Below are 25103 nucleotides of genomic sequence, written 5' to 3'. Positions count from 1 at the left end.
CCCCAGGCGGCTGTGCCCAGGGCTCTCGGGGTGGGGGGGCCCCAGGCGGCTGTGCCCAGGGCTCTCGGGGTGGGGGGCCCCAGGCGGCTGTGCCCGGGGCTCTCGGGGTGGGGGGGCCCCAGACGGCTGTGCCCGGGGCTCTCGGGGTGGGGGGGCCCCAGGCGGCTGTGCCCGGGGCTCTCGGGGTGGGGGGGCCCCAGGCGGCTGTGCCCGGGGCTCTCGGGGTGGGGGGCCCCAGGCGGCTGTGCCCGGGGCTCTCGGGGTGGGGGGGCCCCAGGCGGCTGTGCCCGGGGCTCTCGGGGTGGGGGGGGCCCCAGACGGCTGTGCCCGGGGCTCTCGGGGTGGGGGGGCCCCAGACGGCTGTGCCCGGGGCTCTCGGGGTGGGGGGGCCCAGGCGGCTGTGCCCGGGGCTCTCGGGGTGGGGGGCCCCAGACGGCTGTGCCCGGGGCTCTCGGGGTGGGGGGGCCCCAGGCGGCTGTGCCCAGAGCTCTCGGGGTGGGGGGGCCCCAGGCGGCTGTGCCCAGGGCTTTCGGGGTGGGGGGGGCCCAGGCAGCTGTGCCCGGGGCTCTCGGGGTGGGGGGCCCCAGGCGGCTGTGCCCGGGGCTCTCGGGGTGGGGGGGCCCCAGGCGGCTGTGCCCGAGGCTCTCGGGGTGGGGGGGCCCCAGACGGCTGTGCCCGGGGCTCTCGGGGTGGGGGGGCCCCAGGCGGCTGTGTCCAGGGCTCTCGGGGTGGGGGGCCCCAGGCGGCTGTGCCCGGAGCTTTCGGGGTGGGGGGCCCCAGACGGCTGTGCCCGGGGCTCTCGGGGTGGGGGGGCCCCAGGCGGCTGTGCCCAGGGCTCTCGGGGTGGGGGGCCCCAGGCGGCTGTGCCCAGGGCTCTCGGGGTGGGGGGGCCCCAGGCGGCTGTGCCCAGGGCTCTCGGGGTGGGGGGGGAACCAGGCGGCTGTGCCCAGGGCTCTCGGGGTGGGGGGCCCCAGGCGGCTGTGCCCAGGGCTCTCGGGGTGAGGGGGCCCCAGGCGGCTGTGCCCAGGGCTCTCGGGGTGGGGGGGCCCCAGGCGGCTGTGCCCGGGGCTCTCGGGGTGGGGGGGCCCCAGACGGCTGTGCCCGGGGCTCTCGGGGTGGGGGGGCCCAGGCGGCTGTGCCCAGGGCTCTCGGGGTGGGGGGCCCCAGACGGCTGTGCCCGGGGCTCTCGGGGTGGGGGGGGCCCCAGGCGGCTGTGCCCAGAGCTCTCGGGGTGGGGGGGCCCCAGGCGGCTGTGCCCGGGGCTCTCGGGGTGGGGGGGCCCCAGGCGGCTGTGCCCAGAGCTCTCGGGGTGGGGGGGCCCCAGGCGGCTGTGCCCAGGGCTTTCGGGGTGGGGGGGGCCCAGGCAGCTGTGCCCGGGGCTCTCGGGGTGGGGGGCCCCAGGCGGCTGTGCCCAGGGCTCTCGGGGTGGGGGGGCCCCAGGCGGCTGTGCCCAGGGCTCTCGGGGTGGGGGGCCCCAGGCGGCTGTGCCCAGGGCTCTCGGGGTGGGGGGCCCCAGGCGGCTGTGCCCGAGGCTCTCGGGGTGGGGGGGCCCCAGGCGGCTGTGTCCAGGGCTCTCGGGGTGGGGGGCCCCAGGCGGCTGTGCCCGGGGCTCTCGGGGTGGGGGGGCCCCAGGCGGCTGTGTCCAGGGCTCTCGGGGTGGGGGGCCCCAGGCGGCTGTACCCGGAGCTTTCGGGGTGGGGGGCCCCAGACGGCTGTGCCCGGAGCTTTCGGGGTGGGGGGCCCCAGACGGCTGTGCCCGGGGCTCTCGGGGTGGGGGGGCCCAGGCGGCTGTGCCCGGGGCTCTCGGGGTGGGGGGGCCCAGGCGGCTGTGCCCAGGGCTCTCGGGGTGGGGGGCCCCAGACGGCTGTGCCCAGGGCTCTCGGGGTGGGGGGGCCCAGGCGGCTGTGCCCGGGGCTCTCGGGGTGGGGGGGGCCCAGGCGGCTGTGCCCAGGGCTCTCGGGGTGGGGGGGCCCAGACGGCTGTGTCCAGGGCTCTCGGGGTGGGGGGGCCCAGACGGCTGTGCCCGGGGCTCTCGGGGTGGGGGGCCCCAGACGGCTGTGTCCAGGGCTCTCGGGGTGGGGGGCCCCAGACGGCTGTGCCCAGGGCTCTCGGGGTGGGGGGCCCCAGGCGGCTGTGCCCGGGGCTCTCGGGGTGGGGGGGCCCAGGCGGCTGTGCCCGGGGCTCTCGGGGTGGGGGGGCCCCAGACGGCTGTGTCCAGGGCTCTCGGGGTGGGGGGGCCCAGGCGGCTGTGCCCAGGGCTCTCGGGGTGGGGGGGCCCAGACGGCTGTGTCCAGGGCTCTCGGGGTGGGGGGGCCCAGACGGCTGTGCCGGGGCTCTCGGGGTGGGGGGCCCCAGGCGGCTGTGCCCGGGGCTCTCGGGGTGGGGGGGCCCCAGACGGCTGTGCCCGGGGCTCTCGGGGTGGGGGGGCCCCAGGCGGCTGTGCCCGGGGCTCTCGGGGTGGGGGGCCCCAGGCGGCTGTGCCCGGGGCTCTCGGGGTGGGGGGGCCCCAGGCGGCTGTGCCCGGGGCTCTCGGGGTGGGGGGGCCCCAGACGGCTGTGCCCGGGGCTCTCGGGGTGGGGGGGCCCCAGGCGGCTGTGCCCGGGGCTCTCGGGGTGGGGGGGCCCCAGACGGCTGTGCCCAGGGCTCTCGGGGTGGGGGGGCCCCAGGCGGCTGTGCCCGGGGCTCTCGGGGTGGGGGGGCCCCAGGCGGCTGTGCCCGGGGCTCTCGGGGTGGGGGGGCCCCAGACGGCTGTGCCCGGGGCTCTCGGGGTGGGGGGGCCCCAGGCGGCTGTGCCCGGGGCTCTCGGGGTGGGGGGGCCCCAGGCGGCTGTGCCCGGGGCTCTCGGGGTGGGGGGCCCCAGGCGGCTGTGCCCGGGGCTCTCGGGGTGGGGGGGCCCCAGGCGGCTGTGCCCGGAGCTTTCGGGGTGGGGGGGCCCCAGGCGGCTGTGCCCGGGGCTCTCGGGGTGGGGGGGGCCCCAGGCGGCTGTGCCCGGGGCTCTCGGGGTGGGGGGGGCCCCAGGCGGCTGTGTCCGGGGCTCTCGGGGTGGGGGGGGCCCCAGGCGGCTGTGCCCGGGGCTCTCGGGGTGGGGGGCCCCAGACGGCTGTGCCCGGGGCTCTCGGGGTGGGGGGGCCCCAGACGGCTGTGCCCGGAGCTCTCGGGGTGGGGGGGGCCCCAGACGGCTGTGCCCGGGGCTCTCGAGGTGGGGGGGCCCCAGACGGCTGTGCCCGGGGCTCTCGGGGTGGGGGGGCCCCAGACGGCTGTGCCCGGGGCTCTCGGGGTGGGGGGCCCCAGACGGCTGTGCCGGGGCTCTCGGGGTGGGGGGGGCCCCAGGCGGCTGTGCCCGGGGCTCTCGGGGTGGGGGGCCCCAGACGGCTGTGCCGGGGCTCTCGGGGTGGGGGGGGCCCCAGGCGGCTGTGCCCGGGGCTCTCGGGGTGGGGGGCCCCAGACGGCTGTGCCCGGAGCTCTCGGGGTGGGGGGGCCCCAGACGGCTGTGCCCGGGGCTCTCGAGGTGGGGGGCCCCAGACGGCTGTGCCCAGGGCTCTCGGGGTGGGGGGGCCCCAGACGGCTGTGCCGGGGCTCTCGGGGTGGGGGGCCCCAGACGGCTGTGCCGGGGCTCTCGGGGTGGGGGGGGCCCCAGGCGGCTGTGCCCGGGGCTCTCGGGGTGGGGGGCCCCAGACGGCTGTGCCGGGGCTCTCGGGGTGGGGGGGCCCCAGGCGGCTGTGCCCGGGGCTCTCGGGGTGGGGGGGGCCCCAGACGGCTGTGCTGGGGCTCTCGGGGTGGGGGGGGCCCCAGGTGGCTGTGCCCAGGCCGTAGGTTGGGTGGCTGGGCCGGGTAACCCCCCTCCTGGTGCCCGAGAAGGACGGCAGCTGCTCCTGTTGATAAAATACTTTATTGACCGGGGGGGGGGGGGTCGGCCCCAGGCCGGGGGCTCGTCTCAGGCTCGGGAGTCTGGAGCACAAAGCACAAACCTAATCCATTGCTAGTCACGGGGTCAAAGTCTGGGCCCCACCCGGCCGGGGGAGGGGCATTGGGGGAGGCAGCCGGGGCGAAGGGGGGGTCACCAGGCACTGAGCCACCTCCAGGGAGCGGGGGGAGGGAGCCGGGCTCCTGGCCCCCGGCTGTGGGGCGCCTGCTGTCCCGTCTCCTGCCCGCAGGGAGCCCCCCCCCCGCGACAGTGGCAGGCTGCTCCCGCCCTTCCCCGGCAGGTGGGGGGTGATACCCGGGCAGGGCAGCACGGCCGTGGGGGGACGTGTCAATCTGCCCCCGGATGCTGCGGCTGCTTGGGCGCCCCCTGCTGGAGTGCCGGGGCCATGCACTGGGTCCCACCCGAGGGGCCCCTGGAGGTGGGCCGGGCCCGTGCATAGCGCCATGGGGCCAGGGCCCGCGGGGAAGGCGGCGGCCGGGGGTCCCGGGCGGCCCCTCCCTACAGGTCGATGGTGTCGCTGCTGACGCTGAGCGCGTCGATCTGCCGGCACACGTCCATGAACTCGTCCTGCAGCCCGGCCGTCTCGCCCGCCGGCGGCGGCGGGGCCAGGGAGTCCAGGGACTCCTGGGAGGGCTGGGCCAGGGGCAGGTAGGGCCCCCCAGGCGGCGGGGGGGAGCGGCAGGGGCTGCTCTCGCCCCGGGGCAGCGCCTGCGCGTAGGCGGAGGAGACCTGGGGGGGGTTCTCCGGGCTGGGGCACAGGGCCAGGGAGGAGCCGGCCAGGGAGAGTTTCTCGGAGGCACTGGAGCCGCGGCTGCCCGGAGAGGAGGGGGCGGCGTTGGGCGCTTCGGCGGGCGCGCTGGCGGCCGGGGACACCTGCCCGTGGCCTCCCTCGGGCGGGGCCGTCTCCAGCGGCAGGCAGGAGGCCGTCCGGTACGGGCCATGCCCAGCCGGCATCTCCCCTAGCCCCGGGGCCCGGTGCAGGCTGAGCGCCAGGCCGCCGGCGGGGAAGAGGGCCTCGCCGAACAGGGCCTCGTCGATGCTGCGCCGCAGGTCGATGGGCGACGGGGGCCGGAAGTCGGCCGTGGGGTCGCCGGCCGTGGCGATGCTGAGGACCGAGGAGGCGGCGGAGCCGGAGCCACCCTCGAGGCGCGTCCCCGAGGCCCCCGGCCTCTGGGCGCTACCGCGGCGCGGGCCCCCGGCCAGGGCGTAGAGCGGCAGGAACTCGGAGTCGCTGCGGGCGAGGCGGTCGCCCAGCCCCAGCTTTTCGTGCGGCGCCACCGCCCACTGGAAGCCGGAGGGCAGGAGCGGGGCCTTGAGGGGGCTGCGGCCCAGGGGCAGGCAGAAGAGGGCGCCCCAGCAGGGCCCGCGGGGGCTGTGGGGGGAGCAGAGCACGGGGTAGAGGCCCAGCAGGGCCAGGGGCAGGCCCGTGCCCACCTCGCACAGCCGGCAGCCCAGCTGCAGGGACCACCAGGGCCAGGGCCCGAAGCGGGCGGGGGCCAGGCCGTAGCCCAGGGCGTGCAGGATGGCGTAGGCCTGCAGGGCGGCGCTCAGCAGCGCGAAGCCGGCGGCCAGCAGCGTGGTGCGCGCGGCCCGGCTCCAGGCGCCGGCCAGGGGCTCGCCGGGCGGGGGGGGCGCCGTGGGCCCGGCCCTGGCAGCAGAAGGCCAGGACGGCGAGGGCGAGCAGGGCGGCCAGCAGGGCGAAGGCCGCCCGCGAGGCCAGCAGCAGGAAGGGCAGCGGGCGCAGCAGGTCGCCGGCCAGCACGGCGCCCACGGCCATGCAGAAGTGCAGCAGGACCAGGGCGGCCAGGCAGCCGGGGGGCCGGAGGCGGGAGCGGCGGGCGCGGCAGCGGGCGGCCAGCGGCAGGAAGGCCACGGCCAGCGCGGAGGAGAGGCAGGGGAAGGGCAGGTCGTGCAGCAGCAGCGAGGCGAAGGCCGGCAGCCGCTCCTGCTGCCCGTAGGCGTCGTAGCACAGCAGGAAGGCCCGGGCCCCGCCCGCCACCAGCAGCAGCAGCTCCAGGGCGGCCAGGAGGGAGCAGCCGGCTGGGCAGCGGCAGGCCAGGCAGGCCAGGCTCAGCAGGGCCAGCAGGGCCAGCAGGCCGAAGAGGGAGCCGGCCCCGTAGACGTGGGCGTCCCAGGCCAGGCCCCAGGTGGCCATGGCCGTGTTCCAGTCCGCGTGCAGCGGGACCAAGAGGGGCAGGGAGGGCAGGAGACCCGGCCCCGGGGGGGCCCCGGGCTCGGGGCTGGGGGAGCCGCACTCCTCCAGCTTCTCCGGCGGGCACCTGGGCCAGGCCGCCAGCGCCTCCCCGCTGCCGGGAGAGGGGCCGGGCCGGCCCGGGGCTGGGCCTGGGGAGGAAGGAGACGGAGAAGCCGTTAGCCGGGGGAGGCAGTGCCCTGGTGACACCCACCAAGCCCAGCCCCCTCGCACAATTCTCGTGCTCCTCAGAGCTGGGCCGTGCCAGCGGCCTGGCCACGGGGGCGGGGGACCGATGGGGCAAGATAGGGGTGATGGATACACCTTAGGGTCTGTCTACACTAGCCCCTAGTTCGAACTAGGGTGGTTAATGTCGGCAACCGGAGTTGCAAATGAAGCCCAGGATTTGAATTTCCCGGGCTTCATTTGCATCTCGCCAGGCGCCGCCATTTTTAAATGTCCGCTAGTGCGGGCTCCGTGCCCCGCGCTACACGCACACTCCACAGAGCATGCTCCACAAGGAGGAGTACCGGTAGTTCGGAATGGGAAGCCTCGTCCGAACTAGCTAGTCCATGCCTGCCTGTGTAGCCGCGTGTAGCCGCGGGCACGGAGTCCGAACTAGCGGGGATTTAAAAATGGCGGCGCCCGGCAACATGCAAATGAAGCCCGGGAAATTCAAATCCCAGGCTTCATTTGCAACTCCGGTTGACTACGTTACCACCCTAGTTCAAACTAGAGTGGTAGTGTAGACAGACCCTTTGTGGCTGACCAGCCTCTCCGCCTCCCACCGAACACGCACGGGCCTGAGAGCGCCTGCACACACACGGAGCATGCACACACGGAGCATGCACACACGGAGCATGCACACGTGCCCACACGGAGCGTGCGCACACACGGAGCACGCACACATGGAGCATGCACACGTGCCCACACGGAGCGTGTGCACACACGGAGCATGCACACATGCCTGCACAGAGCGTGCGCGCACACAGAGCGTGCACACGCACACACCACAGGAGCTACCAACCCACAACCGTGCACAAGCGCACACAGGACACGTGCACACAGGGAACACGCATCGGCCCCAGAACGTGTGTGCACATCCAGAGGAGGCACCAGCCCAAAGCACCCACCCCCCTGCACACAGAGGCCCCAGAGCGCACGTGCAAGCATTCACAGAGTGCGTGTGCACAGGCCCAGAGCGTGCACAGCCTCTGAACACAGAGCATGCACCAGCCCCGGAGCACACAGACCCCAGCCCACGCACACACACGTGTCCCAGTGCACGCAGAACACGCACACACGCTGCACACAGCATGCCCCGACTGCAGCACAGGCACACGTGTCCCAGGGTGCACACACGCACACGTGCACAGTAACATACCACCCCCTGGGAGACACGCACAGAACACGTGGTGGGGGGCGGGGGCGCGTTGTTTGCAATAGGGACAGGCCTTCAGGCCCCAGATCGGGGTGTGGTGCTGCGGCCTCCAGGGCTCAGTCAGGCTGTGCAAACACTCCCCCCCCCCCCCCGCCCCGCCCGGCCCCGCTCCCATCCCCCACCTCAGCGCCCGGCGGGGAAGCCTCCAGCCAGGGCCTCTGCTCCGGAGAGCACATGAAAGCACCAGCCCTAATCCCGGGGCTGCTGGTGGGACCCACAGGGGTGCAGGCTGCTTGTGGGGAACCGGCTGGCTGAGCTTCCCCCCTCCCCCCCGTGACCGGGCGGGGCTGGTACCAGCTCAGGATGAGGCCCAGCGCCAAGCCCCCAAGCTGCGGAGCCCCCCTCCCCGCAGAGAGAGCCCCCCGGCCCGGGTGCCCCAGGCCCACAGAACGTGGGGTGCAGGGGCCATGGGCCCCAGGGGGCTGGCTGGCGCGGGGCAGGGCTCGGAGCTCCGAAGAGCGGCACACACAGTGCCCGGCCCGGCTCCGTGGCTCCGCTGGGAACGGCGGGACCCAGGCCAACGCGCCGTCGCCCGCACGCCAGCGGCTCCCCCAGGCCGGGCAGAACGAGGCGCCCCCGGCGCTCAGCCCAGCCCGGCTCCCCCGGCTCAGGGGCTCCAGCTGTGCCGGGGATCCCCCCCCCCCCCAGAGCTCAGCCCAGCCCGGCTCCCCCGGCTCAGGGGCTCCAGCTGTGCAGGGGATCCCCCCCCCCCCCCAGAGCTCAGCCCAGCCCGGCTCCCCCGGCTCAGGGGCTCCAGCTGTGCAGGGGATCCCCCCCCCCCAGAGCTCAGCCCAGCCCGGCTCCCCCGGCTCAGGGGCTCCAGCTGTGCAGGGGATCCCCCCCCCCAGAGCTCAGCCCAGCCCGGCTCCCCCGGCTCAGGGGCTCCAGCTGTGCAGGGGATCCCCCCCCCCCCAGAGCTCAGCCCAGCCCGGCTCCCCCGGCTCAGGGGCTCCAGCTGTGCAGGGGATCCCCCCCCCCCAGAGCTCAGCCCAGCCCGGCTCCCCCGGCTCAGGGGCTCCAGCTGTGCAGGGGATCCCCCCCCCCCCCCAGAGCTCAGCCCAGCCCGGCTCCCCCGGCTCAGGGGCTCCAGCTGTGCAGGGGATCCCCCCCCCCCAGAGCTCAGCCCAGCCCGGCTCCCCCGGCTCAGGGGCTCCAGCTGTGCAGGGGATCCCCCCCCCCCCCAGAGCTCAGCCCAGCCCGGCTCCCCCGGCTCAGGGGCTCCAGCCGTGCAGGGGATCCCCCCCCCCCCAGAGCTCAGCCCAGCCCGGCTCCCCCGGCTCAGGGGCTCCAGCTGTGCAGGGGATCCCCCCCCCCCCCAGAGCTCAGCCCAGCCCAGCTCCCCCGGCTCAGGGGCTCCAGCTGTGCAGGGGATCCCCCCCCCCCAGAGCTCAGCCCAGCCCGGCTCCCCCGGCTCAGGGGCTCCAGCTGTGCAGGGGATCCCCCCCCCCAGAGCTCAGCCCAGCCCGGCTCCCCCGGCTCAGGGGCTCCAGCTGTGCAGGGGATCCCCCCCCCCCAGAGCTCAGCCCAGCCTGGCTCCCCCGGCTCAGGGGCTCCAGCTGTGCAGGGGATCCCCCCCCCCCAGAGCTCAGCCCAGCCCGGCTCCCCCGGCTCAGGGGCTCCAGCTGTGCCGGGGATCCCCCCCCCCCAGAGCTCAGCCCAGCCCGGCTCCCCCGGCTCAGGGGCTCCAGCTGTGCAGGGGATCCCCCCCCAGAGCTCAGCCCAGCCCGGCTCCCCCGGCTCAGGGGCTCCAGCTGTGCAGGGGATCCCCCCCCCCCCCAGAGCTCAGCCCAGCCCGGCTCCCCCGGCTCAGGGGCTCCAGCTGTGCCGGGGATCCCCCCCCCCCAGAGCTCAGCCCAGCCCGGCTCCCCCGGCTCAGGGGCTCCAGCTGTGCCGGGGATCCCCCCCCCCCAGAGCTCAGCCCAGCCCGGCTCCCTCACTTTGTTTACCCCTCTCTAGCCTAATCCGGGGCTTTGGCCCAGGTCGGCTCCGCGCCCAGCTCCCCCCCCCCCGGATTAGCTCCGGCATCGCTCCGGCGCAGGGTTGCATCACGGCAGAGGAATGTGCCCCGGAGCCGGCTGTCTGCCCCGGCTCCCAGCGCTGAGCCCTGGGGGCAGAACTCGGGCCTGGGGGGCTACGCCTGCCACGCCACAGACGTGGGGCTTCTCCCTCTCCAGCCCTTGGGCCCTGAGAGCAGCCTGGCGCTCGGACAGGCCTGGGCACGGGAGGGGGGGTTCAGTCCTACCCCCTGCATGGAGCTACTGCCCCGGCCGGGCACCCTGAGACCCCGCCACAGGCCCTGCTCCGAGATGCCCAGGCAGATGGGACAGCCACAGGACCAATCGGCTCTGGGGAGGGAGACAACGGGAAAGGGAGGAACTGGGGGGCCGGCGAGGGGCAGTGGGGCAGAGGTTGGGGGCTGGCTAGGCGTAGTGGGGCAGAGGCTGGGGACTGGCTAAGGGCAGTGGGGCAGAGGCTAGGGGCTTGCTACAGGCTATGGGGCAGAAGCTGGGGGCTGGCTAGGAGCAGTGGGGCAGAGGTTGGGGGCTGGCTAGGGGCAGTGGGGCAGAGGCTGGGGGCTGGCTAGGGGCTGTGGGGCAGAGGCTGGGGGCTGGCTAGGGGCTGTGGGGCAGAGGTTGGGGGCTGGCTAGGGGCTGTGGGGCAGAGGTTGGGGGCTGGCTAGGGGCTGTGGGGCAGAGGCTGGGGGCTGGCTAGGGGCAGTGGGGCAGAGGCTGGGGGCTGGCTAGGGGCTGTGGGGCAGAGGCTGGGGGCTGGCTAGGGGCTGCGGGGCAGAGGCTGGGGGCTGGCACCTTCTCCGGAGCCCCATGGAGCAGGGAGCCGGCTCTGGCAGCCGAGCTGGGAGCAGCAGGCACCTGGGTCCCGTCAGGGCTGGGGAGAGGCAGGGCCAGACGGGCAGCGGCAGAGGGTCGGGGTCCGGGCTGGGCGCTCACTGGCACCCGCTGTTACGCCCCCCGTTCCTGGGCAGGGCGCCGGGAAAGCCAAGGAGCCCAGCCCCGAGTGCAAACAGGTCTGTATTGCGCGGCCGGGCGCTACTCGGGGCGCCAGGGCAGGGGCCGCACCAGGCCGCTCTCCAGGACCTCGAAGACGGTGTAGGGGTCCTGGTCGGCGTTGACGTAGATGGCCTCCTCGTAGAACTCCTCCAGGCCGCCCACGTGCCGGCTGTACACGTCCGCCCGCGTCTCCAGCGCCTCGGCCGCGTCCTCGGGGTGCTGGCGCAGGCGCCGGCGCAGCGCCGGGCTCGGGGCCGGCTTGTAGAGGTGGTGGTAGCGCTGGCCCGTGGCGGGGTCGGTGGCCCGCTGCGAGACCCGCTCCAGGACGGCCTCCAGGGGCAGGGTGAGGAAGAAGACCCGGTTGGGGAGGAAGCCGGCGGCCCTCAGCAGCTCTGCCTGGTCGGCGTCGCGCGGGAAGCCGTGCAGCACCCAGCCGCCGTCCACGCAGTCCGGCCGGCCCAGCCGCTCCCGCAGCACCTTCAGCACCAGGTTGTCGGCCACCGGGCGGCCGCTGTCCAGGTAGGGCTTGATGAGCTCCCCGACCCGGGACTTGTCCGCAGCCGCCTCCTTCAGCAGCCGCCCGCAGCTCACGTTGGCCAGCCCGTACTTCTGGGCCAGCAGCGCGGCCTGCAGGCTCTTCCCGCTGCCGGGCGGCCCGCAGAGCAGCACGCGGGGGGTGAAGGGGGCGGCCGAGCGGGGCTGGCTCTCCACGAAGGCCAGCGCCTGGGCGAAGGCGTCGGCGCAGGGCTGGTCGGCGTTGACAGCCTGCAGGCGGCCCTGGTAGGCCTGGAAGAGGCCGGGCAGGTTGCGGTGATAGTCCAGCAGCCGCTTGGCCGTGGCCTGCTCCGAGCAGCCGGCGGGCTGCACCAGGCGCTGCTGCACGGCGGGGTCGGCCGGCCAGTCGAAGGTGGTGTGGTACACCTCCTCCGTGGCGGGGTCCAGCCGCTTGCCCAGGCTCCGCTCCAGCAGCACAGGGTCGGGCGCGTACAGCAGCACCACGTGGCGCGGCGCCACCCCGCCGGTCTGCAGCAGCAAGGCCTGCGCGCGGGTCTGGGGGAAGCCGTCCAGCACCCAGCCCTCCCGCACGCAGTCCACGTCCGAGAGCCGGTCCTGCAGCAGGCCCACCCAGAGCGCGTCGGGCAGCGGCTCCTGCCGCTCCTGGTAGCCCTGCGCCTCCCTGGCCCGCACCAGCGTTTTGTTGGCCAGCAGGCGCGCCGGGCTGAGGTAGGTGGCGTTCAGGTGCTTGCTGAGCCACATGGCGATGGCGGTTTTCCCGGCGGCCGGGGGGCCCAGCAGGAGCACCCGGGGCACCTGGTCGCTGTCCTGCCGCAGGTGGTCGATGAGGAAGGAGATGGGGTCCGTGGGCTGCTGGATGAGCAGCGCCTCCATCATGCTCTGCATCAGCTGGAAGACGCCGTGCCTCTCGGCGTATAGCGCCATGGCTGGGGGCTCGTGGGGCTTGGCAGCCGCCTCCATCGCTCCCTGCTCCGCCGGCGGCTTCCAAACCCAGCCCCGGGTTCCGGCGTCACCCGGCGGCGGCTGTGAGGTCACAGAGACCAGCGGGGCGGGCGGAACACGGCTCCCTGCATCCCCAAGCTGCCACCCCCAGGCTGCCCGCCCATGGCCAGGGGCTCCCGCGAGCGGCACCAGGCCCACGGCTGGCTGAGCCGAGCCCCTTGGCACGGGGACATGGGTGGGGGAAGAGGCACTCGCCTGCTTGGGCAGCTGCAGCAGGGATGGAAGCCAGAGGGCAGCAGGGCCATGGAACCATAGAACCCCAGGGCAGGCAGAGCCCTCTGGAGTCCCTGAGTCCAGCCCCTGCCCAAGGCAGGACCGACCCCGACTCCATCAGCCCAGCCAGGGCTTGGTCAAGCTGGGACTTAACCACCTCTAGGGATGGAGACTCCACCCCCTCCCCAGGGAGCCCAGCCCAGCGCTTCCCACCCGCCTAGGGAAACAGTTTGTCCTAACATCCAACTCAGACCTTCCCCACGGCAACCTGAGCCCATCGCTCCTCACTCTGCCCCCACTGAGAACAGCCTCTCACCAGCCTCTTTGGATCCCCCCTGCAGGGAGTTGCCGGCTGCTCTCAAATCATAAGAAAATAAGAACGGCCATCCCTCTCCAGCCTCTGACAAACAGAGGCCAGGGACACCATTTTATCCCCTGGCTAATAGCCTTTTATGGACCTAACCTCCATGAAATTATCCAGCTTCTCTTTAAACTCTGTTCTAGTCCCAGCCTTCACAGCCTCCTCTGGCAATCCCCCCTCACTCTGCTCTTCGCAGGATAAACAAGCCCAAATCCCTCAGCCTCTCCTCATGGGTCATGTGCTCCAGCCCCCGCATCATTTTGGTTGCCTCTGCTGGCCCCTCTCCAATGCACCCACATCCTCTCTGTAGTGGGGGGCCCAGAACTGGACACAACGCTCCAGATGTGGCCTCCCGAGAGCTGAATAAAGGGGAATGATGACACCTCTGGATCTGCTGGCCACGCTCCTCCTAATGCCCCTAATACGCCATTCGCCGTCTTGGGCTACGTGTAGACTGCACGCCTCTGTCGAAAACGAGCGTCTAGGCTACGATCGGTATTGCCGACAAGCTGCCTTTTCTACGCAGCGGCTAGACGCTTTCCAAAGGCCCCGGTTGCAGGCAGCGGCGCCTTTTCCGAAGGAGTGCTTTTGAACGAAGGCGTTACTCCTCGGAAAGGAGGGTTACTGCCGAGTTCTGTCGACTTACTGTGGCCAATGCGGCAGTAGTGTAGACGCAGGGGTAGTTTTGTCAACAGAACCCTGTAGTCTAGACACACCCCTGGGTACCAGGGCGCCCTGTTGGTTCATCTCCAGCTTCTCCACCCCCCAGGGCCTTTTCTGCAGCACTGCTACTTAGCCGGCCGCTCCCCAGCCTGTAGCAAATCTTGGGATTCTTCCGCCCCAGGGACAGGACTTGTCCTTGTTGAAACTCATCAGATTTCTTGTGGCCCAACCCTCTAATCTGTCCAGGTCACTCTGGACCCATCCCTGCCCTCCAGCGTATCTACCTCTCCCCCAGCTCAGTGTCATCCGCAAACTTGCTGAGGGTGCAACCCATCCCCTCGGCCAGGTCATTAATCAAGATGTTGAACAAAACCGGCCCTAGAACCGAACCTTGGGGCACTCCTCTAGAAACCGACCGCCATCCTGACATCGAGACATTGATCACTACCCGCTGGGCCCGGCCTTCTAGCCAGCTTTCTATCCATCTTACCATCCATTTATCCAATCCAGACTCCCTTCACTTGCTGGTAAGAATATTGTGGGAGACCGTATCAAAAGCCTTGCTAAAGTCAAGGTCTATCACATCCGCCGACTTCCCCATGTGCACAGAGCCAGGTACTTCACCTGCTCAGGCAGGACTTGCCCTTGGTGATCCAGGACTTGCCCTTGCTGACTGTTCCTGATCACTTTCCCCTGGGTATGTCTACACTAGAAAGTTAGTTCGAACTAACGGACGTTAGTTCGAACTAACTTTCCTATGCGCTACACTAGCGCTCCGCTAGTTCGAATTTGAATCGAACTAGCGGAGCGCTTAGTTCGAACTAGGTAAACCTCATTTTACGAGGACTAACGCCTAGTTCGAACTAGCTAGTTCGAACTAAGGGCTGTGTAGCCCTTTAGTTCGAACTAGTGGGAGGCTAGCCCTCCCCAGGTTTCCCTGGTGGCCACTCTGGCCAACACCAGGGAAACTCTATGCCCCCCTCCCGGCCCCGGACCCCTTAAAGGGGCACGGGCTGGCTACGGTGCCCGTGCCAGGTGCAAGCCTGCCAGCACCCAGCTAGCAGACCCTGCACCTGGCACGGCACAGAGCCACCCACCCGATGCCCCCCAGCCCACCCCCTCTTGCCGGGACCAGGCTGGCGGCTCCCGGGAGCTTGCCCTGGACCGCAAGAGGCGGGCACCTTCCTGGGCTAGTGCGGACATCGTGGACCTCGTCCACGATCTCCGCACTAGGCACAGGAAAGTGGCCGTCTAGGGCAGGAGAGCTGCCAGCCTGGCCACCCAGGACCAGGTGTGCATGAAAATCAAGGGGGTCCACTGAGACCCCCGACACTGAGCCCTGAGCTTACAATGGCCGTCCTGGGTCAGACCAAAGGTCCATCTAGCCCAGTAGCCTGTCTGCCCACAGCGGCCAACCCTAGGGACCCTGGAGGGGATGGACCGAAGACAATGACCAAGCCATTTGTCTCGTGCCATCCCTCTCCAGCCTTCCACAAACTTTGGGCAGGGACACCACTCCTACCCTCTGGCTAATAGGACTCCATGGACCCAACGTCCATGACTTGATCTCACTTCCCTTTAAACTCTGTTCTAGTTCTAGCCTTCACAGCCTCCTGCAGCAAGGAGTTCCACAGGTTAACTATTTGCTTTGTCAAGAACAACAACTTTCTCTTACTAGTTTGAAGCCTGCTACCCATTCCTTTCCTTTGGTGTCCTCTAGTCCTTCTTTATGGGAACTCATGAAGAACTTTTCTGAATGCACCCTCTCCACCCAACCCCTGCTTTTACAGACCTCTATCCTGTCCCCCCTCCGTCTCCTCTTTTCTAAGCTGAACAGTCCCAGTCTCTGTAGCCTCTCTTCATCTGGGACCTGTTCCCAACCCCTGATCATGTTAGTTGCCCTCCCCTCTCCCAGCCTTTCTCTTCCCCTCTCCCACCTCCTTTTCCCAGTCTCCCCCAGTTTTGTTCAATAAAGACAGAGTCAATGTTGGAAGAAACGTTATCTTTATTTTGTACATCAAGAAGAAGGGGGGCTAGGGAAGGGCAAGTGGAAGGAGGTGAGGGAGGAATGGGGTACGAGCCCCCGATGGGGAGGACTGGGCTGGCTCTGCGGGCTTCTGGGGGTGGAAGCTCTCCTGCAGCCCCCCAATTACTCCCTCTCCCCAGATGGCAGCCTGCGGCAAGTGCAGCCGGGCTGATGGCCGAGTGGTGTGATGTGCCCAGTGTGGGCACTCAGGGCACTCCAAGCCAGAACTTCTTTGCAAGCGGGGCACCCCTTAGAACTGTGTGTCCGGGGTGGGGGTCGGGACCCTTTAAGCGCAGCCCTCGGCTAGCCTGAGACAGTATCTCCATGCTCTAAGTCCTCCTTTTATGCCCTGCCGGCACTGCTTCCGGCCATCCTTAAGCCCTGTTCAGAGTCCACTCAATGTGGACTTACTAGTTCGAACTAGCAAAACGCTAGTTCGAACTAGTTTTTAGTTCTAGATGCGTTAGTTCGAACTAGCTTAGTTCGAATTAACTAATTCGAACTAAGTTAGTTCGAACTAGCGCTGTAGTGTAGACGTACCCCCTCTTCCAAGCGCTCCAGTGTGGAGTCCTCCAGGATCCCTCCAGGATCTTTCGGGGACGGAGGGGCGGCTCATTGCTCTGGAGCTCTCAGGTCATTAATGAAGACGTTGGACCAAACCGGCCCTAGAACCGACCCCTGGGCACGCCGCTTGATGCCGCCTGCCCGCCAGACGCCGAGCTGCTGATCAGGACCCGCTGGGCCCGACGAGCCAGCCAGCTTTCTGCTGTGGTGGGGAGGAGGGAAGGAGCAGCGGCCGGTGCCCATGCAGACGAGCGGGCGGGCGGTGCCCGGCTGCACTGCCCTTCCCGGGAGGCTGAGCCAGGGACCTGGCGTGTCTGCAGAGACCTGTCGCCGGAGACCTCCCGTCCTCACCTGTCCGGATCCATCCGTCACCGCCGCGCAGGCGGCTCTTACCTGGGCTGACGGGCTGCCACCCAGCATCTCTCTGCTCCCTGCGCCCGGGGCACCCCTGCCCCCGCCTGCCCGCGCCACAGGGGAGTGCGCCCGCTGGAGCCTAATGCTGCCTGGCACCCGTCAGCCTGGGCACGCAGGGGATGGCAGCTCTCGCTCCATCGCCCCATGGGATGTGACAGGCGGCCCGGCTCTGTGGCGAGCCGGCACGGAGCCCCACGACCGTCGGGGGCAGCCGCTCCGGGACGGGTCCGTCTGCACTCACAGCTCCCCGGGAGCCGGACACGGACCTGGCCCCGCTGGGCGCAGGGAGCCGGGCAGGGTGGGGGCCCCAGGAGAAGGCCAGGGGGCGGGGGGCAGGGCAGGGCTCATGGGCTTGGGGGGCGGGAGGGGGAGCTGTGGGGGGGCGGTTCCCGGTGTTCTGACCACACCGGAGCAGAACGGCCCCGGCCTGGCCACTTGCCCGCTGCTGCCAGACCCGCTCCCCAGGATCTCCCAGTCCTGGCAGCACGGGGGGTGCCGGGCCCTGAGACGGCCCGGGTTTGACAGCCCCAGGACCATCGCCCAGCAGCGGCGGGGGCCCCAGGTTCTCCACCAGGCCCCCGAGCCTGGCTAAAGGAACCGGGCCCCTCCAGGGCCAGGCAGGCTCCAGACCCCCCGTGTTCCTCCCTCCGGCCGCAGCCCCCCGGGACAGCATGCACCAGGCGCCAGCGGGTACCTGCGCCAAGTGCCACCGAGCCCAGAGTCGCGCCCCTCCCCCGCGTCTCGGGCCAGCCCCCTCCCCCCGCCCGGCTGGGAACTCGGCTCTTGCGCAAGGGCCCGGCAGCCGGCAGCCTGCTGAGCCAGCTCCTGGGCAAAGGTCCGGCCCCCTCCCCGAGCCAGGGAGATGCCACGACGGCGCCTCGCCGGGTCCCCACGGAGCCTGCGCACCCAGGCAGCCTGCCCCGCGGGTCTCTCCCTGCATCCTGCCCCGGGGCAGAGCTAGGAGGAGCCAGGCCAGCGGGAGGCCCTGCCCAGGTGCCCCGGCTGTGGGGGGCGCTAGTTTGGGGGCTGCCCCGGCCCCACGGGCAGGACGGCTCACCGGGCGGGGAGGGGCTGGTGTCCCACGGCTGCTCCCAGGCGCCTCCGGTGCTGTTCCTCCCGGGCTGCCCCCTCCGCTCCTGCTGCCAGTCTGGGGGCACCGTGGGGCCAAAGAAACCTGCCGGGAGAGTGCGAAGGCCAGAGCCGGTCAGCCGGGGGGCAGGCTCCCCCCACGTGCCCACGGAAAGGGGGCGGGCTTGACTCTGACACGAGTAGGGGACCCCACGCACACACACACATTCACACACGGACACACATTTGCACACTCACACCAACATGCATGCACACACTCACAAACACACTCACACGCGCACACACTCATGCACACACACACACACATGCACACGCACACACACACACACATGCACACGCACACACGCACATGCACACGCACGCACGCACACACACATTTGCACACTCACACCAACATGCATGCACACACTCACAAACACACTCACACGCGCACACACTCATGCACACGCACACACACATGCACACGCACGCACACACACACACACATGCACACGCACACACACACACGCACATGCACACGCACGCACACACACACATACACACGCACACGCACACGCACACGCACACAGCTCAGTCTGTCACACGCGCTATGCCAGACCCCTTGCGCGAGCGAAGGGCTGGGGGCACCGCGGGCGGCCGAGAGGGGGCTGCGAGGGGGACACGGCAGACCGACGAGCTCCACCCCGTACTCACTGGCGGTGCCCAGCTTGCTGGCGAGCTCCGAGATCTCTGCCCGCAGGCTGGGGAGCAGCGGGGGCTTCCTCCTGGTGCCCGGGCCCCGGGCCCCCCCGGCAGGCAAGCCGTGGCCGGGGGGGGTGCCCGCCTCCTGCTCCAGCCCGGCCGTCAGGTCAATGTTGATCTTGAACTCCAGCCCCTTGCTGTGCCCGTGGGGGGAGCTGGCGGGGGTGGGCTGCCCAGCAGCCGGGGGCAGGGCGTCCTGCCGGGAGGGCTCCAGGAACTCCGGCTCCCAGGGGCTGCTGCGGAAACGGGGCGGCGGGGAGTCATTCCACTTTGCGCCAGCCTCGGCCCAGCCCCCGGGGCCATGGGCAGCGTCTGGTGAGGGCTCGTGTGCAGAGCCGGGCACCAGCCAGCCCGAGCCGGGCGCGGAGGAGTCGCCGGACCGGGCCTCGCCAGGCACGGAGGAGTCGCTAGACCGGGCCTCGCCGGGCGTGGAGGAGTCGCTGGACTGGGCCTCGCCGGGCGCGGAGGAGTCGCCGGACCGGGCCTCGCCGGGCGCGGAGGAGTCGCCGGACCGGGCCTTGCCAGGCGCGGAGGAGTCGCTAGACCGGGCCTCGCCGGGCGTGGAGGAGTCGCTGGACTGGGCCTCGCCGGGCGCGGAGGAGTCGCCGGACCGGGCCTCGCCGGGCGCGGAGGAGTCGCCGGACCGGGCCTCGCCGGGCGCGGAGGAGTCGCCGGACCGGGCCTTGCCAGGCGCGGAGGAGTCGCTAGACCGGGCCTCGCCGGGCGTGGAGGAGTCGCTGGACTGGGCCTCGCCGGGCGCGGAGGAGTCGCCGGACCGGGCCTCGCCGGGCGCGGAGGAGTCGCCGGACCGGGCCTCGCCGGGCGCGGAGGAGTCGCTGGACCGGGCCTCGCCGGGCGCGGAGGAGTCGCTGGACCGGGCCTCGCCGGGTGCGGAGGAGTCGCCGGACCGGGCCTCGCCGGGGGGCGGGTTGGGCAGGAGGCGGCTCGGTGGCGTCAGGAAACTGGCTGAAGCTCTGGGCTGCGCTGGGTCGGCCGGGGACAGGTCTGCGGGGGCCGACTCGGTGCTGGGACCCGCCGGCCGGAAGCTGCCCTGGCTCCGCACCTTGATCTTGAAGTTCAGGCCCAGGTTGAGGGAGAGTAGGGGATCCAGGCTCCTGGCTGGCAGCGCCGACGCCGGCAGAGGGGCCTTGGGCGGGGCGCCCTGGGCGCTGGCTCTGGCGGGCGGTGGGATCTGACGTGGCTCAGCCAGCGCCCCAGCGGGCGAGGAGCCTGGCGGGACGAGGCACAGGAGCGCCAGCACGGGCCACATGGCCACGGTCCCAGGACGCCCCATGGCGGCAGGCAGGAGCACAGGCCGACCTGGGGAGAGGGGCAGGAGTCAGGTGTTAGCATCATGCCACGGAAGGCCACAGAACCTGGAACAAGGGGCCCCAGCCTTGAACCACCCCATGGCACTGGCCAGACCTCAGGCCCTGTGGGTTCCCGGCCCACGGCACCGGCCGGACCTCAGGCCCTGTGGGTCCCCGCCCCACGGCACCGGCCGGACCTCAGATCCTGTGGGTTCCCGGCCCACGGCACCGGCTGGACCTCAGGTCCTGTGGGTCCCCACCCCACGGCACCGGCCGGACCTCAGGTCCTGTGGGTCCCCACCCCACGGCACTGGCCAGATCTTGGGCACAATGTGACCCTGACAGATGGCAACACGTCCCCACCCCATAGCACCTGGGCAGATCACGGGCCTAGCATATTCCCCACGCCAGCCAGGGCAAAGGGTGGGGGCACCACGCCAGGCAGGAATCCAATCCCTCTGTGGCAGCCTCTGCACTGGGAGAAGCCAGAGGAACAGGAGATGGCTACTTGTGAGCGCCTGTGTGTGTGTGTGCACGCACGTGTGTGTGTGCATGCCAGGCCCTATGTGTGTGCATGTGTGTGTGTGCACGTGCGTGTGCCCCGTACCACCTTTGCAACACAAAATGCCCCCTGGCCTTCTCCAGGCCCCCGGCAAACCCAACAGCAAGGCTCCGAGGGGGAGCACCTGGCTACGCTGGCACACTTTGTTCCAAACCTGCCTTTTGGCAGCAAAGCAGAGCGAGTGTGCACACGGCTGTGCAACCTGGCAACAAAACTTCCAGCCCTGCCAGAGATTTTTGCCTTTTCCCCTCCCTTTATTGCCGACAAAGAGCCAGCGCGGACTCTGCTGTTTGTTTTGTCCAGAGAACTGGCTTCCGCCAGTGTCCCACCATGCCTGCCCTAAGGGCTCTGCTCAGTGTTCTGTGATCTCTGCTGCCCTGCAGGCCTGCACCCCTCCCCTGTCAAAACTCCGGGAAGTGTCTGACAGCAGAGTGAGCTGCTCCCTTTGGGGAACGAGCAAAGAGCAAATCGCTGCAGTGCGCCTGCTCTGCCCGGCTAGGAACCCAGCGGCAGGGCTAGAGAGGCGGCCGTGCTGCAGCACCGAGAGCTCCCAGAGTGAGGAGGGAATCCCAAGAAGTGCAGGGATCAGCCCTGCCTTCCCACCACACTGCCTGATGGGATGATTACCCACAATGCTTTGCTCTGTCTGCCGACAGGGAATTAGCCATGTGGCCAGGGAATGTGGACAGTGGGGAGGCCGAAAAACCAGTTTGACCCGTTTTCACTTTGGGCGACTTTTGCACGTGTACAGCCAAACCCGCCCTGTGTAGCCCTGGCCTGCCCGAGTCACCAGGGCCCCGCAGGCCTCCCCTTCCCTCGAGCGTCGGCTTCATACCGTGGCCCCTGCCGGGGCTGCCAGGCCTGAGTCCCACGGGGATGGGAGCACCCTGGAGCTTTCCACAGAGAGCCCAAGCCCTGGGTTCGGGTTTGCCGCTTGCCTGGGCTCATTCCAGCCATTTTCATGGCGACACCAAAGCGACTCCAGCCGGACGCGGCCTGTTTGCCAGCCAGGGCACCGTGAGCACAGGGCAGAGCGTCAACCCCACGTCACACCCAACCCCCTGCCCCCGGAAAAGCCGTTACAGCAACCAGCAAACCCACCCAAACCCCAGGCAAGCCCGGGGGGGGGGCGGTTCATCGGCTACTTGGTTCAACGTAACGTTTAACGGATTCACTAATTACACGGGGCCTTGCAGCCCCTGGCGTGCCCTGGACACAGCATCTGGCCTGATGGGACGGGAGGCAGAGCTGGCCAAGAGGCCCCCAGCCCCGGGGTCCCCACATTCTGGCGTCCATGCTGCCCTGCCCAGACCCAGCACAGGGTAAGCCAAGTGCACCAGAGCCCCTCACGCAGCTGGGACCCTCCCCGACCCCACTGTGCTGGAGCCGGCACCGGAGGGACCCTCCCCGACCCCACTGTGCTGGAGCCGGCACCGGAGGGACCCTCCCCGACCCCACTGTGCTGGAGCCGGCACCGGAGGGACCCTCCCCGACCCCACTGTGCTGGAGCCGACACCGGAGGGACCCTCCCCGACCCCACTGTGCTGGAGCCGGCACCGGAGGGACCCTCCCCGACCCCACTGTGCTGGAGCTAGAGGGACCCTCCCCTGAACCCAACATGCTGGAGTCGGCACCGGAGGGACCCTTCCCTGACCACACTATGATGGAGCCGGCGCCTGAAGGACCCTTCCCTGACCCTGCTGTGTGGAGCCAGCTCCTGAGGGACCTTCCCCGGACCAAACATACACACAGCATGACCCCACATTCACACACAGTGTCACACACAACCCCATATGCACAATGTCTCACACACAGCACAACCCCACATGCACACACAGTGTCACACACACATCTTACACACAGAGTGTGTGGCTGTGACTGCTCGGGAGCTGTCCCTTCAGCGTCTCAGCATCTACACACACACACACACACCCCTGTATGGACACACACACACACACACCTGCACACACACACACACACACACCCCTGTATGGACGGACACACACACACCCCTGTATGGGGACACACACACACACACACACACACCTGTACAGACACACACACACACACCTGTACGGACGGACACACACACACACACCTGTACGGACGGACACACACACACACACACACGCCACCCCCTCCCGTTTGCACTGACTGGCTTGAACGTGCAGGAAATACAGAAAAAGGCTCTGATGGGTCGACCCCCCGGCCAGCCCCTGCCCAGCCCCGCTCCACCGCCCGGCTCCATCGCCCTGCCCAGCCCCGCTCCACCGCCCGGCTCCATCGCCCTGCCCAGCCCCGCTCCACCGCCCGGCTCCATCGCCCTGCCCAGCCCCGCTCCACCGCCCGGCTCCATCGCCCTGTCCAGCCCCGCTCCACCGCCCGGCTCCATCGCCCTGCCCAGCCCCGCTCCACCGCCCGGCTCCATCGCCCTGCCCAGCCCCGCTCCACCGCCCGGCTCCATCGCCCCTGCCCAGCCCCGCTCCACCGCCCGGCTCCATCGCCCTGCCCAGCCCCGCTCCGTCGCCCAGAGCCGAGGGCCGCCCCTGCCAGCAGGTGCCGGGCGGGGGCACGGCGAGGAGGAATCGCTCCGGTTTTGGGGTCACCGATCGCCCAGGACCCGGCCGCTCACCGTGTGCCGGGCCCGCAGCGACCCCGGGCTGCAGCCGCTGCCTCCCGCCGGTGCCTGCGTCTGGGTCTGGGTCTGGCTGCCGAGCGCCCCGGCCCCTCTGCCTCCTGCGCTCCGCTCCGGCCGCCGGGCTGGCGCGGGGCGGCGCTTCCCGCCCCGCACACACAGTCCCGCCCCGCACAGCCCGCCCCGCACACACAGCCTCGCCCGGCACCTCCGGCATCTCCTGCACAGCCCTCCCCGCACACACAGTCCCGCCCCGCACAGCCCTCCCCGCACACACAGTCCCGCCCCGCACAGCCCGCCCCGCGCACACAGTCCCGCCCCGCACACACAGCCTCGCCCGGCACCTCCCGCATCTCCTGCACAGCCCACCCCGCACACACAGCCTCGCCCGGCACCTCCGGCATCTCCTGCACAGCCCTCCCCGCACACACAGCCTCGCCCGGCACCTCCGGCATCTCCTGCACAGCCCTCCCCGCACACACAGTCCCGCCCCGCACAGCCCGCCCCGCGCACACAGCCTCGCCCGGCACCTCCCGCACCACCTGCACAGCCCACCCCGCACACACAGTCCCGCCCCGCACAGCCCTCCCCGCACACACAGTCCCGCCCCGCACAGCCCGCCCCGCGCACACAGTCCCGCCCCGCACACACAGCCTCGCCCGGCACCTCCCGCATCTCCTGCACAGCCCTCCCCGCACACACAGTCCCTCCCCGCAACCCTCCCGCACCTCCCGCCCCGCACAGCCCACCGCACGCGCACACAGTCCCGCCCCCGCACCTCCCGCACAGCCCGCCCCGCCCCATACTCTACCGCACAACCTGCCCCTCACCGCCCCCCCACAGCCCTGTGCGCATCCTGTACACACCTCCCATGCACACCCCAGCATGTGCACACCCTGTTCCAGTGCACCCCACCCCACACTGCACAGCCGAGTGCTGGCAGACCCTGCCACACCCTGCCAACCCACTGATTGCACTCCCCACCTGTGCACCCCCCACACCCCCTGCAAACACTGGCTTTCTCAAGACACCCCCCACACTGCACCCCCTGCCCGCAACGCACACACCACTCTGTGGGCTCTCACATTGCGTCCTGCCCCCCCTTACACCAGCCCCCGCACACCGCCCCAGGCATGCACCTACCAACTCGGGCACGCACACACATCACCCCCCTCCCCCCCCGTGCATGGACACACCCCCTGCACACCCCCTCCGGCTAGACCAGGCGCACATAGCGGGCTGGTGCCAGCACCTGAGGGACCCTCCCCAGCTCTGCTGTGCTGGGGGAGGGCTGGGCTGCAAGGGGTTAACCCGGCTCCCTCTTATCTAGCAGGGACCTGGCCTGTGTTCAGCCCTGCAGCCTGGAGGGATTTAGCTGGTCTGGCCAAGAAATCCAGGCTTGGTGAGCCCAGGCGCCTGGAGCATGACTCGCCAGCCGGGGCCCCCGGAGCACCCCCACCTGCCTGCCAGGCCTCTCCTCCAGCCAGCCAGCCCCCCCCCCCCCCACACACTGCACGCAGCGCATGGCTGGAAACTGCCAGGGCCCTGGAGGGCCAGCAGGAGCCGTGGCTGGCGTAGAGACTCCTGCAGAATGTGCCAGGCCGCCGGGGTGAGGCCCAACCCTGGGCATCTCCTCTGAGCTGGGGCCCTGGCGGCGGAGGGGAGCACACCCCCGACGGAGCCCCCAGCCGGCTCTGCAGCACGGTGCCCCTCTGCAGGGGGGGTTTTACACCCCCCCCCCCCGATGAGGGGCAGGAAAGCCGGCAGCTGCGGTGTGAACCGGGTGCCTGTCTCCGGAGCCTGCTGGGGCCCTGCTGGGTCCCAGGGCAAGAGGGGGCACCGGGCGCGCGCCTGGGGACTTGACTTTGGTTCTTTCTTGGGCTCCCTGGCTCTGGCGTAAAGGCTGTGGGAGGCTGAAGGCCCTCGGGGCTGGGCCCGGAGCCCCGGCTCAGCACATGGAGCAGCTGGAGGGGGGGCGGGTTGAGGCAGAGCCAAGCAGCCTGGCGCTCGTGGGGACGGACTCCCCGGAGGGTCCCCACATGCACAGGTGCTGCCACTGGGCTCAGGACACGCTGGCGGAGCACAGCTTCTTGCACAAGGCGCCGTGCGACGGAGCCCTCGTGTCTGGCTCACCACAGCAGGTTGGCTGGTTTTCACTACAGCGTCGCACCGTCGATTCCTGTTCAGCGTGGGGCCCGCTCTGCCCCCTGGATCCCGTTCTGCAGGATCCTTCCTAGCCCGTCGCTGCCCGTTCTGGGTGTGACACGGATGGGTCCTCCCTCGGCGGGGCACTTCGCACTGTCCTCATAGAGCTTGACCCCGTTGCCTCGGCCCATTTCTCCAGCGTGTCCAGCCCACTTTCAGTTCGAACTCAGCTGCCGAAGCGCCTGCGTTGGTGCTGCCGCGTGGAGGCCCCTTAGCTGGGTGCCGTGGGGCAGGTGC

General features: G+C 70.7%; 1 protein-coding gene and 1 pseudogene across 1 annotated transcript; both read right to left on the bottom strand.

The window, feature by feature from the left end:
* Positions 1-3877: 3877 nt before the first annotated feature.
* PRRT4 (proline rich transmembrane protein 4) lies at positions 3878-22913 on the bottom strand. Its single transcript, XM_075916740.1, is given in 5 exon segments — positions 3878-5555; positions 5557-6268; positions 17382-17498; positions 18107-19474; positions 22659-22913. Coding segments are annotated over 5 exon segments (3549 nt in total). The 5' UTR covers positions 22879-22913; the 3' UTR covers positions 3878-4423.
* LOC142825021 (adenylate kinase 8 pseudogene) lies at positions 10569-12655 on the bottom strand (annotated as a pseudogene).
* Positions 22914-25103: the final 2190 nt, after the last annotated feature.

The sequence above is a fragment of the Pelodiscus sinensis genome, unplaced genomic scaffold, assembly GCF_049634645.1.
Source record: "Pelodiscus sinensis isolate JC-2024 unplaced genomic scaffold, ASM4963464v1 ctg58, whole genome shotgun sequence".
Taxonomy (NCBI): domain Eukaryota; kingdom Metazoa; phylum Chordata; order Testudines; family Trionychidae; genus Pelodiscus; species Pelodiscus sinensis.
This window is presented reverse-complemented; position numbering and strand designations above follow the sequence as displayed.